Source organism: Lineus longissimus, chromosome 5, assembly GCF_910592395.1.
Source record: "Lineus longissimus chromosome 5, tnLinLong1.2, whole genome shotgun sequence".
In the NCBI taxonomy this organism is placed as follows: Eukaryota; Metazoa; Nemertea; class Pilidiophora; order Heteronemertea; family Lineidae; genus Lineus; species Lineus longissimus.
The window spans coordinates 12869753-12888756 of NC_088312.1; the positions used below are offsets into that span (position 1 = coordinate 12869753).

General features: G+C 42.5%; 1 protein-coding gene across 2 annotated transcripts in view; it reads right to left on the reverse strand.

Annotated features, from left to right (window-relative positions):
• Positions 1–19004, reverse strand: part of LOC135488304 (calpain-B-like) — a 32698-nt gene that overhangs the window by 5801 nt on the left and 7893 nt on the right. The window contains exons 8-14 of one of the 2 annotated variants that reach the window (XR_010446950.1): positions 18764–18841; positions 17606–17766; positions 16632–16795; positions 15391–15617; positions 14496–14538; positions 9299–9424; positions 134–194 (exon numbers count right to left, since the gene is read on the reverse strand). Coding sequence is in view for 1 of the 2 variants with exons in the window: in XM_064772860.1 (XP_064628930.1) it covers positions 134–192; positions 9298–9424; positions 14496–14538; positions 15391–15617; positions 16632–16795; positions 17606–17766; positions 18764–18841 (859 nt within the window). In the remaining variant the exon portion in view is untranslated. Of the gene's footprint in view, positions 1–133; positions 195–9297; positions 9425–14495; positions 14539–15390; positions 15618–16631; positions 16796–17605; positions 17767–18763; positions 18842–19004 lie in introns of both variants that reach the window. The other variant, XM_064772860.1, reaches the window with a different exon arrangement.

Here is a 19004-nt window from a genome sequence, read left to right on the forward strand (position 1 = left end):
AAACACTTTTCAGGATTGCACGTGTGACTGTAAGATCATGAATCTGACGAACACATTAAACCCGGAGCTATGAATAGCAACTCTGCGCATTTTGCTATTGCGTTGCATTGTCATATGATTTCCAAAAGGATACATCAACCGATGCAACAAGACTTCTGCATGCTTCCAGGCTGCAATCTCTTCCGCCGGTCTCTAAAATGACAAAGGTAAATTATAATTCAAGATGGTGGAATAGAGTGGTCAGTTTGAGTAGTGCTCCTATTAAAGTTTTCAATTTCTAGCGTAACGCTCTAGAAAATTCTACCATATTGGATAATACCAGAGGTAGTAATATGTAAAGTCACAGACTTAGTGCACCCCACTTTATGTCGGGGGAGCTCCTCCGAACCCCCCTACGAGCATATGTTAAGTGCAAGCTCTGACAACTACAGCTGTTACAATGGGGGGGGGGGGGACACCCCCAAACCCAAACCCCCTCCATCGACATAGGTTTTAACCAGTGCGTTGGGGGAAGCCCCCCCCCCAACCCCCCCCCCCCCCCCGTTGGACAGTCAACTAGCCCTTCCAATTCCATGTCATTTACCGCGGGGGGGGGGGGGATGGATGTCATCTGTACTTGTGATAGTTGTGCAAATAAAGAATTTGAATTTGAATTTGATATTATCCAGTGCAATGGGGGAAGCCCCACAAACCCCCTATTGCCATTGGACAGTCAATTAACCCTTCCGTGTACCCACTCACTGGGTGATTTTGGGCCTGCCATTATGACATCAAAATAAATTGGTTTAAATTGTCTTTGGACTTGGTTGTGACTGCCAAGTCAAGTGCCAGTGCCACAAAATGCCAAAAATAATTATTGTGAAAGGTCGTGTTATGAAAAAAAGTCTCTATGTATGTTCTGAATGGTAATAATGATCAATTGAATTGGTTTACTGCTGTTAAAATTACTAAATATTGCAAGAAATTTGGAAAATTTGAAAGGAAGAATCGAAATCGTGTCTTCATTCGTGTGCGGACGCCACTGAAGCAGACGGCCGAAAGTAGTTTGTTCTTTGTCCGCTAGGTTGCAGAATTTAGATGGTGTATATTGAGAGTTCGGCCAATTTGCCAACTGAGACTTGTTTCACGAATCTGCGCGAGTTTTGATTGAATTCCGCAAATAAACAGCACTTTTGTACAGGATTTAAGCTGTTAAGGCGGACATGAAATGAAATTCTTTGATCTGTCCTGAAGTATGTGTCAAGGGGATAAAATCCGTGGAGGTCAAAAAGGTCACCATCCCCTGCTGGGTCTGGTGATTCCGACCTAAAGACTGTGGATGGGACCTCAGCCTGAGGAGGTTGGGTAGCCGGGGCTCCCAGAGCAGCCTGGGGCGATTGTGACGCCCGACCAGCTGACATCAGTGGCTTTACCATGGCCAAAAATGACCCCATCATCTCGGTGAACTGGTTAATGACCGGTGCTGGAGAACGACTACGTCTCTGGCGCCTGCGACGAGATCTCCACTCATCATCTGAACTAGATGAAACATTGTCCGAGAAAAGCTTCCTGGACCTCCTACGTGACCTTGAGCGAGCGCGAGAGCGGGACCTTTGCCTCGTGGGCGACAAGGAAGGAGACCTACGGGTACGAGGCGAGACTCCCAGACCCGAGACAGGGGGAGGACCCAGACGTAACTGGGGGGAGGGCTTCGGAACCTTAGGATCTTCTGACGGCAATGGCGGCAGAAAATCCAACTTATCCCGACCAGAAAGAGGCGGTGCCAAGTGAGCATGCGCAGTGTGACGTCACTTTTTGTTTACCTGTAGACACGTGCAGGTTTAAAGGGGATATGGCATATTGTTATACTACCTCTGGTATTATCCAATATGGTAGAATTTTCTAGGCGTTAGCTTAGAAATAGAGCACTTAATTTTGTGACAGTGACGGCCGGTGACGGCCGGTGACGGCCGGTGAAGCCCTTACGTGTCTAAGGGGACTGTATCTGGTGAGAGTAGAGATACTGATGATCGGAAGCGTGGACTATTTCTCGCATACAGAAGTAAGTTTTATGGTCGGAGATGGGTTTAGACATTGACTCATACAGGGCCCGCATTGGAATTTTCACACAACCATGTGCACGATGTACATGGGGCCACAATGGGCTTCACCAATCATCATTTCGAGCCATGGGCTTCGTCAGCAAGGCAGTCCGAACGTGCCTTTTCTTGTTATTGGTCATATGCTGCTCGGTAGAATGCAACCCTGGTGCCATGGAACGGGGCCAAGACGACCATCGCAGAGTAAATAACCAAAATCGACAGTTTGTCATGCAGCAAATTCCAATGGAAACCTACATGCAGCATGCCTTGCCCCCTCCGGGGCCCCATGCGACGGCAGTGCACCAAGCGGGGTATGGCGATGCGGTCGGGGAGCCCTCAGATCCATTTCGGAAGCGATGAATGGCATTCGACAACAGGTAAACGACCTGAGTATTAACATGTATTCAGGCTTTGATGACCTGCTTAAGGAGCAATCGCGAATGAAAGAAGAACTGGCGGAGGTCAAAAACCAACTAGCCGAATCAAAAACGAAGAATGAAGAGCTAGAATCTAAAATAGATAGCCTGGAAGCGTACAATCGCAGGAATAATGTACGGATCTTCGGTTTAGATCAGGCGGATGAAAACGACGAAGCCTGTAAATTGAGAATTGTCGCTTTCGTTCGTGAGCGTTTACAGGTCCCGTTGAAATCGGAGGGTATTGCTCGTGTGCAAAAATTTGGCGGTGCTGGAAATCGGGCGATTATTGTCCATTTCAAGGAATGGGATACAAAACGTGCCAAGATGGCGGCCTGCAATCGGTTGAAAGGTTCGAGGATATCGTTCAGCGACGATTTAACGAAACAACAGTACGCTGAACAGTTGGCTCAGAAGGATACCTTCAAGCGTCTACGGCAAGCGGCTGGTCTGTCTGGGGACAAGGTGTATTTCAAGGGAGCGAAGCTGTTTGTAAATGGAAAACAATACGTAGATCCACCTGTCAAATGGCAGTTAGGGAGCCAGGAGAGCCTTTCTTGCATTCATTGGAACGTTAATGGCTTATTGAGTAAACTGAAGGATGAGTGTTTCATGGAATTTATCACGAAGTTTGATGTGATTGGTCTAAGTGAGACATGGTGAGAGGATATTTCGCATAGTCCTAGTGAGTATGATATTTCGGGCTATAAGTCATTTGCTTCAAACAGACCGAGGCGTTCAATTTTTGGGAGGCACTCAGGAGGTGTTCTCTTATATGTTAAAGAAAGTCTTGCGGCGCTATTCGAACCAGTGAAGGCCTTCATACACTACATGACAAAAGTAGAAATCAGCTGCTACAAAAGTCACCTTCGACAAAAGACATTCTGGTGACATTCCACAGAAGTCGAAATTTCTCCACACACTGATAGACATGTGGACGTGCAAAAAGCAACTGCGACAATAGTCAATAATGTAGCACACATTTGCTACAAAATGATCCCGACAGGCCACAGAAATCACCATTTGCCACAAATATTTTTGTGACTTTCCACAGTTGTTGACCGGTCACTACACATTCATGACATTTCACGTCAACAATGACCAAAACTCTTCTACACCGACGTTACACTTCATAACCATGGCAGACACCAAACTGGTAGCATCGGTATGTCTGTCTCTCATTGTCATCATTTGCGGAAGACGAACCAGACGAATGCGATTTTCTTGATTGCGTCATCTGCTGCTAGCATAAACAACGGCGGGTATTAAAACAGTACAAGCACTCAAGTATAATCAACATGAATGAGATTTACATTTTGCCTCAGAATCTTTGGACTATAGGACCGTAGCCTGTGTACCACGCAAAGGGAAGTGGCTCCGCGTGCGATTTGCTCTGTCCTCATTCTAATTTAAAAGACCAACATAGATTCATAAGTAGTGGATGAATTGCAATCCAAATCACAGGGTTTACATCCAATTTTCTTTTATTGTCTTCCAAGCAAATAATATTAAACTGGATATTAATATGTTTTGTTCATTTATTTCTTGGGTAAACGTGTATCGAAATTGGTCGGGCATATTCACCAACATTACCAATGTGAACCTTACCGGTGACGTCCAATTCAGTAGCGGTTTCGGTTATCTTTTTCCTCTTTTCGTTCCTATCGTGGTACAGAGGGGACTTGACGTTGAAAAGACATTCTTGCACCCCCCAAAGATCACAAAATCTTATTGTTTTTTCTAAATACCATGTAGCCATCTTCCTGTCCCATGAGCAACAGGTCTCCAAAAATTGAACATATTCAATTCAGCTGTTCACCGCTTTCCACAGGCTTTCCACAGGGGTAAACTTGCCCACAAAGGTCACTGAGTGAATACACACTGAATGACTTTTATAAAAGATGACTCAAGAGTTTGAAGCTGGAGCGGCCACCTGAAACACGGTCACAATAGTCGTAATCATCTACACACCTATTGACTTTTGTGGTTAACGCTATACAACTTTCAACAAGGCGGGACATATGGATACTTCATAACAAAAGTTCCAATCGTACACATTGCAACATTTTTTTGGAAGCAAGCCACAAAATGACTTTTGTCATGCAGTGTATGGAGGCCTTTAAGACGGGACACTGTGACATGTAATGTCTTAGGTTAAAGCGTGAATTTACGGCGGAAAAGAAAGATTTGTACATTGTGTTGGTTTACATCTCGCCAAGTACTTCTACCAGTCAACTGAGTGATGCTAATATTTTTGATAAACTAGGGTCATTCTTACTGCAGTTTAAGGGCAGCGATTTTCTGTTAGTTGGTGACTTCAATGCCCGCACTAGCCTCCTTTCGGACGGTTTGTATACAAGAGATTCTGGTGGGGAATCATCCCCTATTGACACTGGGGTGGTCGAGCCTTGGCTAAGAGGTAATATGGACAAGAAAGTGAATCGTTTTGGGCGAGATTTATGCAACTTGTGCTCTTCGGTTGGGGTTGGTATTGCCAATGGGAGAGTAGGTGAGGACAAGGGCATTGGTGAATTCACTTATATAGGCCCGAATGGCAGTAGTACTGTGGATTATCTGTTGTGTTCTGTATGTAATTTTGACAAGATTATGTCCTTTGGAGTGCAGTCGAGAGTTGAATCAGATCACTTGCCTATTACGTTCCAGTATAATTTGCGTTGCGCGTCTTATACATGTATAAGTACGCATGTGGACAGCGGGGGTCTGACAAGGAAACTTCGAAGTTTTACTTGGTCAGATGCTAAGAAGGGTGAGCTTGGGGCGAAATTAGCGGAAATTTCCTTGAATCGACCCCCGCTGTTCCTAGGGGAGCAATTGGACCAGCATGAGTTGAATGATGATAATCCAACTGTGGGCGATTTCATAGTTCGTCTTGATGGTATTGTGAACGAGGCGGCAGGCGGGATGGAAAAGAGAAATAGTAAACGGAAAATAACAGTGAATGGTTTAGTAAGTGGTAACTCGTGGTATGATGTAGATTGCAGGGTAAAGAAAACTAGTGTAACTACAAACTTTAAATATGTGCAGGGTGCGAAAGGATGCGCCAAGCAGAATACGATTTAGAATTGCAAAGAGAGAGTATTCGAGCCTGGTGAGGAAAAAGAAAAGAATTTATCTAGCGAGTAGAGCTAGAAGGCTGTGTGGTTTGAGAGGAAAGCAAGGTTTTTGGAAGGAATTTAGAAATGAGAGAAAGGATGTGCCACCATTGCCTATGAATGTATCGACTGAGCATTTTAGAGGTGTGTTGTCTGGTGATATTGCAGTGCCGAGCGGCACCTATACTGCGTGGGCTAATTATGTAGCGGGCTGTATGGGCTGGTGGAAGAGGAATAACGCGCAAGACACGGTTGGGCATGACAAACTGATTGGTGCGGATGAGGTTAAGAAAAGTATACTTAGGCTCAAACTTGGGAAAGCTCCTGGTATGGATGGCTTCCCGCAAGAATTTTTCAAGTACTACCCGGACTTCTGGACTGAGTTTTTCACCCTGATGTTTAATACGATTCTAAAGAGCAACGTTGTTCCAGATGTCTGGCAAACCTCATTACTGTGCCCGGTGCATAAGAAAGGTGACAAGAACTCAGTTAATAGTTATAGAGGGGTCTCTCTTACTCCCGTAGCAAGTAAGGTTTATACAGGCGTTTTGCTAGATCGGTTAAAGGAGTTTGTCAAAGAGAATAATGTACTTGTAGAAGAGCAATCTGGATTTAGGAGTAAATACTCGACAGTCGATAGCATTTTCGTTTTGTCAGGGAAGATCGAAGCTGCATTAAGAAGAAGGAAGGGTAGGCTGTATTGCCTGTTTGTGGATTACTCTAAAGCATTCGATAGAGTTGAAAGGGATTTGTTATGTTATAAATTGATCAGATGTGGTGTGCCTGGGTACCTTATTCGTGGTTTGATGGCGATTTATAGTTCGGTAGAGTGTATCGTTAAGGTGTGTGGCCAAGTTGGGGAAGCTTTTGTTTGTAAGACGGGACTGAAACAAGGTTGTCTGTTATCTCCTATTCTCTTTCAATTATTTACTAACGATATAGTTCGTTACCTGAGTAGGTTTACAAAACTGGTGATATCTTGCATGATATTTTCATCTTGATGTTTGCGGATGATATGGTTCTTATGGCTGACAGTCCAGCTGAGCTCCAGGAATTGATAGATGGCCTAAAATCGTATTCGGAGAAGTGGGGCTAAGTGGTCAACTTGGATAAGACAAAAATTGTGGTATTCAGGAACAACTAGATGAAACTGAGAGATGTTTTTTTGATGAGAAGGAGATAGAGAGTGTTTCGTCGTATAAATACCTTGGTATGCTCTTTCATTATAGTGGAAAGTGGCACACACAAACAGAACAAACAGCAAGAGCAGCAAGTCGTGCGGTTTACAAACTTAGTGGAAATGTGGCTAAGTTTAGTGACTTGGGAATACCTACTGTGATTTGCCTATATGATACGTATGTAGCGTCGGTTTACAGGTATGGCATGGAGGTTTGGGGCTTTGCCCAGTGTTATGAAATTGAAAAGGTTCATGCTGATTTTTTAAAGAGGCAGTTGGGAGTTAGGAAGAGTACCCCAAACAATGTAGTGAGGGCCGAGTGTGGCCGGTTACCTGTAGAAAAGGAGGCACAGATAGTTATGGTCAGATATTGGGCAAAGCTTATGCGTATGAATGAAAGCCGTTATCCAATAGCGTGTTATGAGGCTCTGTTGCGGTTGAAAGGCAGGAACTGGGCGCTTAAAATTAAAGGGCTCTTGTTGAGGTACGGATTTGATGAGGTATGGGAGGCCCAAGGGGCTGGTAGATTGAATGCACTTATCAAGATGTTCGAGCAGCGAGTAAAGGATTGTTACGCCCAATCATGGGAGGTGGAGTCGAGAAATATGAATAGACTTTCCATATTCGTGGAATTGAAGAGATGTGATTATGCAATTTCCAGTTATTTGGTCAAAATTAAGAATAAGCGTCTAAGAGTGGCCTTGACTAAGTTACGTTGTAGTTCACACAATTTGGCAGTGGCAAAAGCCACGCGCGATTCCAAGGCAGGACAGATTGTGTCCGAATTGTGAGCTTCAAGATATTGAGGATGAGTACCACTTCTGTATTGTTTGCCCGAGGTTTGGTGCTCTGCGAGCACAGTATATAAAGCAGTATTATTGGAGGAGACCTAATGTATATAAGTTTGTGCAATTGCTCAGTGCAGAGAGCAAGGTGGATCTGACAAATCTTGCAAAGTTTGTGAAGGAATGTATGCAGTTAAGAATTTGATGTAATTGTGATGGGCACTTTCATTATGTTGCTTCTTTTGTACCAGCCTATTCCTATGTTACTTGTAAATTTGTACCATAAGCCAGTGTGGCTTAGTGTCATTTGAAATAAATATCAAATGGTTATGCCTGATCAATTACATGTATCTAACAATTCATAATTACCTAACAAACTCTTACAGAGAAAGCAGTTCCCACTTGCAAATCTAGATTTAGATTCTTATTAACATGATTAGTAGTTAAGATGTTATCTAATTTCGTGTACATTTACCTATACCTTCGTTTCAAGATTTCTGTGAGATATTTAGTTCAGATCTCAACTAAAAGTATTTCAAGAAACGTTTAATGAATATCAGTGTTCATCGATTCACAATAAACTAGATAAGATCTTAGCTAGGATCATGTACGAATCATAACTGGAGTTTCGACCTGGGTTTAGCAACGACAACCGGGCACGAAATCAACATAAACCTGTGAAGATGTTGAGCGAGGTTCGACCCGCCCTGAGATTTGGGCCACTCCCCCCCCCCCCCCCATTGACAGGATTGAGGGCGTATGCGAGAGACCCCCTCCTCCAGCCCCTCACCTGTATGGCTGGCGCGAGTGGACAGAATTCAGAATTATGCCACGGCTTAAATAGGAATTGTGGACGGAAGTGTCATTTGTGGAGGACGGAAGTACGATTTATGCCGCACCAAGAATTAAACGATTGCCAAATTGGTCTAATTTTGCCATACCACAATTAAGATTTATGCTGTGGCATGATTCTGAATTCTGCAGCGGCATAATTCACGAGATCCGATGTTTTGATTGGTTGATTTATGGTGCACCACATTTCCAATTTATGCCGTGGCATAATTCTGCGTTCTGTCAACTAGCGCCAGCCATACACCTGCACGCGCCCGTCCAGGGCATCCAATTTCCGCCAATGCATCAAATGTGACCTCGCGGATCTTTATAAAAGGCTTCGACTGCACTGTCGTTAGCTTTTTTATAATGTTCAATCACGGCTTAACGCTACAATAATTAAAACAATTTCTAAAAATGTTTTTCCAAATTTCCTCTCTTCACAATTTACTCAAAATTACTCAAGAAGTGAGCGATTTTTATGCTTAGCTGCTCTGCTAAATTGGCTAGCAGCAACAAGACATTCTCCATTACAATTTGCGTTAATTTTGGAGAGAAAGCTTTTTTTATATTATTTTGTAGCGTCTGCAGATCATGCGTTGCCCTTCTATCGACAACGCTAATCACTGAATGAACTTTACTATTACCGACCTTGTCAGAATACCTTTTAAACTGAAACTCTGGATGAATATAATGAGTACTCTTACTTGACAGGAGCTTTCGATACATATTGAACGGAGACATGGTTCACGTCAACGTCTTGGAGGGTGACGTCAAGGCCTAATCAAGTGTTTCAATTAAAAAATTATCCTGACATTCCTAATTTCTGGATGGGTTTTAGATTATAATAGGACTAACGTACGTAAATGATATGTATGATACAAACTTACTGACCTTTTTTGAATGCAGCATTCAAAACCTGTTGCAGTTCAAATGAATCAATTTCATCATCTGCTCCAGCGACTTTATCAAAGAAGGACTTGAACTTAGCATCAAATTGGGCATTTTCAGCTTCAGTCGACTTGAAAAAGAAGAAGAAGAAAGTCGTTCACAGTATAGCTCTCACAAGCTACTGCTCTCGACCTCTGGATGATTGAAATATTCTAGCCGCCGATCGCATCCTCCGAAGTGCCCCGCCCCCGCGCCATACAGCTGTGTATTTCAGTTTAAAGCTAAGCGCACACGGGCGACAAAATGACAAAATGACAAAAAAACCTGAAAACATTTGTTTTCAAATATTTTTTCACAATTTGTTGCCCGTCTGCGGGCGACAAAAACAAATGTTTTTCGAAAACATTTGTTTTTGAAACAGTTTTCGAATATTAAACATGCAATATATTTTTGACCTTGTCAAAATGTTTTTCGTCAAAACGTCGCCCGTTTGCGGGTGACTGCAACGAAACGTAAAACATTTTTGCGTCATCATCGTCATTAGCCAATCACGATGACGTTCAGTGTCATGTGATACCAACCAAGCCAGGTCAAAATGGCAGCGCCAATTTTAAACGAAATGGAGTTGATTGTGGATGAAGAATCGGAATTGCATGAATTAATATGGACGACTGAGCTCGAGGGCAGGTTGGTCGAGCTGTGGCAGGAAAGGCCTGCACTGTTCGAGGTGACCTCGCCGCTCTACAGCGATAAGAACAGGCGGTTGTTATGCATGGCGGCCGCCATCTTGGAATACGCGGGTGTGACCGGGGGTGTGACGTATGGCGCAACCATGGTTACCCCTTGTTTTTGACGTTGCCTGTGACGTGACCGTGTCATTTTGTCTCCCGTGTGCGGGTGATTGAAACAAACACGACAAAGACGCAAAACATTTCGAAAACAACTGAAAACAAATGTTTTCAGTTTCGCTGTCATTTTGTCGCCCGTGTGCGGGTGATTGAAACAAACACGACAAAGACGCAAAACATTTTGAAAACAACTGAAAACAAATGTTTTCAGTTTCGCTGTCATTTTGTCGCCCGTGTGCGCTTAGCTTAAGTTCCCAGTTCAGCTGTCTTGGGCGGGAGAATTTGCGCTTGCCCACACGCCACCTATCAGAATTAAGATATACTAATCATGGGCGAAAGGGACATATGCATGTTCATGTGGAAACAGAACCTCAATAAGAGGTAACGAGTATGGCACACCAAACCGAAAATATTCAAGACCCAAAAATATAGGCCGGGTCTATTTGGCAAGCCGCTCGCCGAACAGGCATCTTTTTTGTCCTGTTTGGAGAGCCGCTTGCCAAACAGCACAAAAAGCCACCCTGTTCGGCCAGCCGGGCTTGCCAAACAGGTAAAAAAATATATGCTGTTTCAGTGTTTGGCGAGCTGGAGACTTTACTTTAATATTAATGAGTTCGGCTCTCCATTCAGGACAAGAAAAAGTCGCTGTTTGGTAAGCCGGGCTTGCCAAGTAGTCAATTCCAAAATATTATTCAAGAATTGAAAAATATATCCAAAATTTTCAAAATGTATGCAAGATTTCAAAATATATTCAAGATATTAGAAATCCTTACTATAGATCTATGCACTTGATTGGGACCAACGTTTACGAAAACGTCGCTTCTCGTCACGTTACAGTAATGTAAAATGCATGGTGACGTGACGACGGCCAACACTACGTCACGTAAACGTTGTTCCCAATCAAGTGCATGAATCTATAAAAAAAATTTAAATTCGAGAAAAGTTTGTGTGTTTGTTTGTTTGTTTGTTTGTTTGTTTGTGCGCTCATATCTCCCATACCGAATGGCTGAGCGACCCCAGATTTTGCATGTAGCATTTAACGGGTTCCGAAAGTGTCCTTACGAAGCCCGATTTTTGAATTTCCAACTAACATCGGATGTAATGCCGTTTATTGGTTTTATCTAACGTTATTCAGCATGCCCGCGCAGCGATTTTACCTTCGCGTGATGCGCGTCACGGGCGACGTCACTCCCGACACAGCCTTATTGCGTCACGGCTCCGACGTCAGCATGGGCCTGCTGACGTCATGACGTCACAATGCGACGTCTCGAGCCCTGTCACTTCAGTCAAAAGCTTTGGCGCGTTCACACAGAGCTTGGTGATCAATTTTTGTCCGATTTCGGTTAAAGACTGATGATAGGCCTACTGCTGGCCGGTGGGCGTGTTTAGTATCCGCCTTTTGTGTACTGTTCCATTGGCCTACTGACATCTCACTTCTCATCGGTCACTTCACGGTCAGAGCAAATGATACTGCCAACCTCATTAGGCCTACTACCCACGAGAGAACATAAAATCAATCACCCGGTGAAAGACCACTGACTAGGCCAGTGCATGATTTGATAATGACATCAGACCCAGTCACACACCATTTGGGCCTAGCTACTTTGTGTTGAATACAAATAGTTTATTTTGCCTAACCCGCCATAAGGAAAAAAGAGCCTGTCAAGGCACACGCCAGGGAGTAAACGAATGAAGCAGACTCGAACAGTCGTTTATCAATACATCACTTGTAGTACACTGACACTCTGATGATGGCGGCCACGGGTACAGTGGACTAGTATATTCAAAATTTCCAAAGATATTCATATTATATTCAATGATGTTGTGGAAAAAAAATTCAACCTTAAATCAAAAATATTCAAGACTCAGGTGACCCCGAAATTGATTACGTAATTGCACATATAAAAACATGGCAGGACAGGAATGTGCATGATAATTTCAGGGTTTAGGAGGGTTGAAGTTTTTTTTTGGGGGGGGGGGGGGTCAAATAGTCAAATTTGACCTGGGGGTGACCCCGAAATTGATGTATGAACTCAATGTGAAATCGGCTATGATTTGGCGGAGTGATTTGCACCAAACTTCACTAAATATTATAGAATAAGCTATTTGAAAAATCATAAAACAATAAAAACGATTTTTCAAATAAAATAACAGTTTTTATTCCATTGTTGAAATGACGTAATAGTTTTTTAAGTAGGCCTAGTATTTCGTGTGCGATTCGCTCTGATTGTTCCATTATCGTAGGCCTACCCTGGTGCGATTTATTTTTTCACACCAGCCGACGCCATTTTGTTTCCCATATTTGGCACACGCGTCATAATTTATTCATACGAATGAGGTTATGGGAATCATCATTTCGTCTCGCATGTCTCAGTGAGTGCTGCGCTGAGAGGCAACAGGCGAACGAGGTTGACAGAGATAATCAACACTAGGTACCTTGTCTCCAGGTACTTTAGCCAGAGTTCACACTGGATGACCTACCTGGAGCTGTTCTTTTGTTCTAGGGCGCGATTAATTTTACTTGACTCGGCAGTTTGTCAGTTTCTTGTTTTTAGCCACTGGAAGGCATCGCTTGCTAATTTTTGCACACGCACGCACACTCCATACAATTACCATTACCATGGTTAACGACCTATAGTGATGACTATTTTCGTAAGATGCAGAGACCCGCTCGCGAAAGTTCATGCGACGAGGTGCAAAAGCACTGTAAAATACCTGGGAACAAGGTGCTTAATGAAGATAAGGAAAGTAACCTTGTCCACCCGCTGCATCAAGCACAGGTATGTCGAACTACGTAAAATCCTACATGCAATGACGCCGCGGCATAAATTATGCCAAATATGGGAAACAAAATGGCGTCACCTGGTGTGAAAAAATAAATCGCTAGCCTGGTACAGGAGACAAGACCACAATTGATTTTTTAAGCCCTTTAGCAGTTAAATACTGCGTTCGGTTGTGAATCGGAAATTTAGATTATGTTATTCCGGACAGTCGGGCACGTAAATGGTGAAAAATTAACTGGTGATTGACCACGGAAATTTTTTGATAATCGACAAATTAGACAGACTTTGATATTTCCACTCTTTTCAGCCAACTGGCAGAAAAAACTCAAAACACGCCCCCTATTACCCAATTAGCAAAATTCGAAATTCATTTTTTCATCAAATAATTTCTTTATATCTATCTGTAGACTTGCCACAACAAATATTTTTTCAATACCTCTCCAAATATGTACTTGAGAGTTAAAAACATGCACTCGTCTAATTGATAGGCCTCGACCCTCCAACCTATGAATATTCTTTAGTGGTCTTGTCTCACAGAGACAAGACCACAATTGATTTTTTAAGCCTTTTATAGCAGTTAAATTGTCAATGTTTGACCGCGACGCATCAAAGAATGCGTCGAGTAGTGAAACTGAAATTCGGATATGATATACGGGTTAGTCTTGCGAGTAACTGGTGCGATTTAAATTGGTGATTGACCACGGAAATTTTTTTTTAAATTGACAAGTTTGACACAAGTGGACATTTTTACCCACTTCGGCCGTTTTCACTCCAAATTTGAACCACCCCCCTATGGCCAGGTTGTCGAAATTCAAAATTATTTTTTTTACCAAACAATTTATTGATATCTGTAGACTTGCCACAGCAAATATTTTTTCAATACCTCTCCAAATATGTACTTGAGAGTAAAAAACATGCACTCGTCTAATAGATAGGCCTGGACTCTCCAACCTATGAATATTCATTAGTGGTATTGTCTCCACAGGCTATGATAGCTGGGAGGCAGCCATGTTGTAACGCAGATGAGCAATGGCGTCATCACTTTCGGGGTCACGTGAGTCTTGAATATCTTTTATTCAAGGTTGAACAGTTTTTGTCCACAACAATATTGAATATTTTTTATTCAAGGTTGAACAGTTTTTGTCCACAACATCATTGAATATATTTTTTAAATATTCTGAAAATCTTGAATATATTTTGAAACTCTTGAATATACTTTTGAATATCTTGAATATGTTTTGAATATCTTGAACATATTTTTCAATTCTTGAATAATATTTTTGAGTCTTGAATATTTTCGTGTTTGGCGTGCCATAAACGAGGGCTTTGACGAGTGATGCGCTAGAAGAGTTGGAGAGTTGGAATTTGAATCTGGTTACGCATGCGCAGAGAAGAATTCATAATTCATGCACGACATCGACAACGAATTATTCATGTAAGCTTTATACTATTCATATTCAGCTTGAACTTTTACCGTCTGGTTCGCTTATAAAAAGCCTCAAAAGAGTATTTCATTTTGTCACCTTCAATACAATCATGATTATCATTAAGTCGATAATTTTGCGCATACCTTTTTTGGCTTGTATGTAACTTGAGTTTCTGTATCCATCGCACTGAAAAATAGGTCAATGTAAGAAATATCATCTATGTGAAATATAGAATATTGGACCTGTGTACTGCCGTTTTGTTACAGAGGCAAACAAAGAGTTAAATGGAAATTCCTCGTTCCAGGGACAAGTAGAAAAGATGCCATCGACCAGGTGGTATTCGACGATGTCAAGGCAAAACGAATATTGAAAGGCCGGCCTGATGAGCCTCGGCGTATACCTCAGTGCATGCTAACTACCAGAGCCAATGCGGGCATGTTATCACATGACACGATGTCATCACGAGTGCCTGCTCTGGATGCCACCACTAAATATACGTCCCTTGCCCGAGAAAGATGGTCCTCTTAACTAGGTTCTAGCGTCAGAGACAAGACCACCATTGATTTTTAAGCCTTTTAGCAGTTAATTTGTCAGTGTTTGACCGCGACGTATCCATTACTGCGCGGGGATGTGAATCTGAAAATTGTATAATTATGAGATTCCGGACAGTCGGGAAAGTAACTGGTGAAATATTAAGATAATCGGACAAATTGGAGAAACGTTGATATATTTCGACCCGTTTTAACCATCTGGCAGAAATATCTTTAAAAACGCTCCTATTGCCAAATTAGCAAAAATTATAATCATTTTTGTCATCAAATAATTTCTTCATATCTGTAGACTTGCCACATTAAATATATTTTCAATATCCCTCAAAATACATTGTATGCATTGACAGTTAAAAACATACTCGCGTCTAATTGATACAATCGTGTAGGTCTGGGCGGATTCTCAAACCTATGAATATTCAATGCTGGTCTTGTCTCGTCATACGTTGACAATGTGTTCATTTATAATCTACAAAATGCCACAGCATACCTGGAGCCGGCCGACTTTTCAGAGAACATACGCAGAAGAAAGTCGCCTTCCTCTTCACTTTTGAACGTGCTCGGTAGTATGACGTATTCCCCCGGAGGCAGGCTATAACGGCCCCAGACGCTACGGCCGTTACCAAAGTTTTCCGATCGGAAGAAGGATTTGTGGTACAGGAAGAAATCTTTGTTCAAGCGACCATCGCTCTCGTACTCAGCAGCATCATCTCCAACCTGCGAAAGGAAGACAAAAACAGCCGATGAGATATATTAAGATGGATACTTGATGATAATCATACTAGTATTGAGTCTGGGGCAGACTCGGGTAGTGATCGTCGGTTCCGTCGGACTGGTTTTCGTCGTTGAGAGACACCATGGGGACTGCCGCCAGATTGCTTACGAACTTTTATATACAGAATTTCTTTCTCGATGTATTGAAACGTTTTGCTTTAGAAGAAACAGTGATGAATTTTTCAAAGATGAATGATTGCAGCAAAAATAGTGGTTTTGTGTAAAATTACGGACATTCGAGCATTGCATGTGCACCTCTCCAGCAACTCGCAGACATAACATGTGGGCGGAAAAGGCCAGAGTTTGCAATGCACTTGTAACAAACTGTCAATACGTTTCGGCAGCCTGTTTGATTCTCCAGCACTGCTTGGTTTAGTTGTTCGGTGGTATTTACAAGAGTTGCGTGTATATGGCAAGCCATGTGTCCAATACTTAAGAAAACCTAGTTTTCAGGTTTTTCTTCTTTAAAAACGTAGCTTCACGGAAGAAAACCACGTTTTTTGCTATGAAACTCTTTGTTTTTATGGAAGACTGAAAACTCGGTTTTCTTATTATTGGACACACGGCTTGCCATAAGAAAACAAAGAACCTACACTTTTTTTGAAAAAGACTAAGTTGTTTTTAAAAACCTAGTTTTATTGAAGAAAACCAGGTTTCCTCTATAAAAACCTAGTTTTATTGACACAAAAAACATGGTTTTCTTCCATAAAGTTTTTAGGTTTTATTAGTTATTTTTAGGTTTTATTAGTTATTGGCGAACGGCTTCTACCAACTTGCAATGTACTAGTATTATCGTCCATCTGTACGTCAATCTAGAGTTAAAGACCGGGATAGGCTGCCCCCAACCCCTTCTTCCACAACGAGTATTTTTTTGTGGCAGAGAATGAGCCATCAATCAAGACCCCTGATTACAAAATTAGCCTCGGAAGGTAGTTTATAATAGATATGATTCCTTACCTCATAACCAGAGAAGCCGATGGTCAGATTCTGTGAACCAACTCGCTTTTGCTTCCTTCGCCCTTTTTGCGTCAATTCAATCACAAGGGTACAGTTATCCACATCGTCATCGTCATCAGGGTCTTCCAGTTTCACTCTGTACTGCGGATTGAGGAAGAACGAGTCTGAAACAACAATTAAATTTGTGTACTGCATGCCCTAGCTCATGGTGATTTTGCTGCCTGTTGGCATGGAAAAAGAAAAGAAAATGTGCTTTGAGCCAGTCTTCGGATAACACCACAGCAGTCAAAATTTACATGTACTTGTACTTGTACATGTTGATGTACAACTTAATCTCATAGTGTTCATTAAATACTGCATTTATTTGCAAAAGGTCACAAAACAGACAACTTGAACTGGAAGTAGAAGTTTTATAAGCATTGTTATTGTCATTTGAAAATATATTGTTTTGGTCACCCTCCTGTACATGTTTGCGAAAACGCTCAAAATGAAATCGCTGTAAGATGGCGCCATCTATGTGAAGAGCTCTTATAGGAAAGTAAAATGGAGCCATGTTACGGCACCATATGGCTGCGAGCTATGTCAGAACTTTATCCCTACATGACCCGTCTCTCGGGAATATATCGTCAATGATCATTCCTTAATACAATTATTGGCGTCACCGGCCCATTCCGACAATCTTTTGACTCATCGGACCCACGGTGAAAATGAATACGTCATCGAACCAATAACATCGCACAAATTTGCACAAACTTGAGGTTCCACTAACTTAGCAGTGACAATGCCCCAGCTAAGCCTAGCGGCACAAACTTGCCAGCACGCTAAGATCATCAACGGTAGTTGAGCGACCGCCAAGCCAGCAGATAGCCAGCAGATAGCGGAGCGCTGCTCTCAACAACTGGGCCCAGAAAGCGTTGAACTTCAGTGGCCAAAGAATGCGGGTTAAACACGATTTTGTGAACAAACATACGAACCCGGGAAATTACGGCATCCGCCAGCGCTAACATGTTTTTGCCAGCTTCCCTGATTAATTTGCATTTCCCATCTTTTTTTGGACTCTTCTCCAGCACTATCAGGGCTAAGCATACACACCTCCACTGTGGTGAAGTTCTTCGTAAAATCATCGAAGCTCATCCTGCCAAAAAGGGAAAAAATCCAATGTGACGCATGAAACAATTTGCCGTCTTCGTAGATATGGAACGAGCCAAACTACTTTCACACGCCTGATGAAGATTACTCGCCGGCTTTGGTATTGATTGGTATCGAGAAAAGACCTGTTTTTTTTAGTGGAAACGTTCGCGTTCGCTCGTGTTCGTTTATCGCACATTGAATTAGCTCTGCTCGGACAGGAGAACAATATTTCCGCCGTCGAGGGATCAGAGCGAATTCGTGGGGGCATTCCTGCTCTCAAATCTCAAGCAACCTTAACTGCACGTGTGATAAATGAACGGAAAACAAATGAAGCGGTGAGAACCAGAGCTTTTCTTTTTGTGACAATTCGGGCAAAAATGAGTTAAGTGCATGTTAGACCTCTGACCTGGAATACTATTTCCTGGCAGGGCTCGTTGATGTAGCTTCATCCGTTTACTCAGAGTCGGCCGCACTCCACTTTCCCTTTCCGCGAAAAATTAGAAGTTGAGGACCCAGAACTGGCGACCAATTTTTCTCAAAACTGGAATTTGGATCATCACGAGGCCTATATGCCGTACAACAACAACAACAACCACCGAGGAGAGTGATTTTGCGTCGGGACTTCCGAACTCATTCGCACGTTCTCGGCATACCGAACCAGAATAAGTAGTGAGTTTCCGCAACCCCCCCCCCCCCCCCCCCACCCCCGAAACGCCCACATGAAGGCATATCCCATTGTTCGACGATGCCGAGCATTGTGATTGGCGTTCGCGTCATGCGTTCGCGTTCGCGTTCAGTGGGCAGTTTTCGCAAATCCCCGAAACGCCAACGTGAACGCCTATCCCATTGTCGATCTACTGATAACTATATCGAACAATGTGATAGGCGTTCACGTTGACGTTTCGGGGGCTTTGCGAAAACTCCCTACCACTCTGCAGGAATTGAAATGTACTAGGTTTTTAACGAGAATTTTTTTATATCGTCTTTTCCTTCCTACCTACCAGAACTCTCCATCATGATCGAAGGACAAACCCAAATTCTTCTTCTCTTCTTCGGACAATAAGCTCCACTCATTGGATCTGTAAGAAATCAAGCGATATTTTTTTGGGGAACAATAGTGGACAATTCGAAACATCACGTTTATTAATAACGCTTCATGCCAGGTTACACTTTAGTAATTTAGTGCGCGAGACTAGGTTTCCATTACAAATTGAATTTAACTTTCTGATACATGGTCTCAGT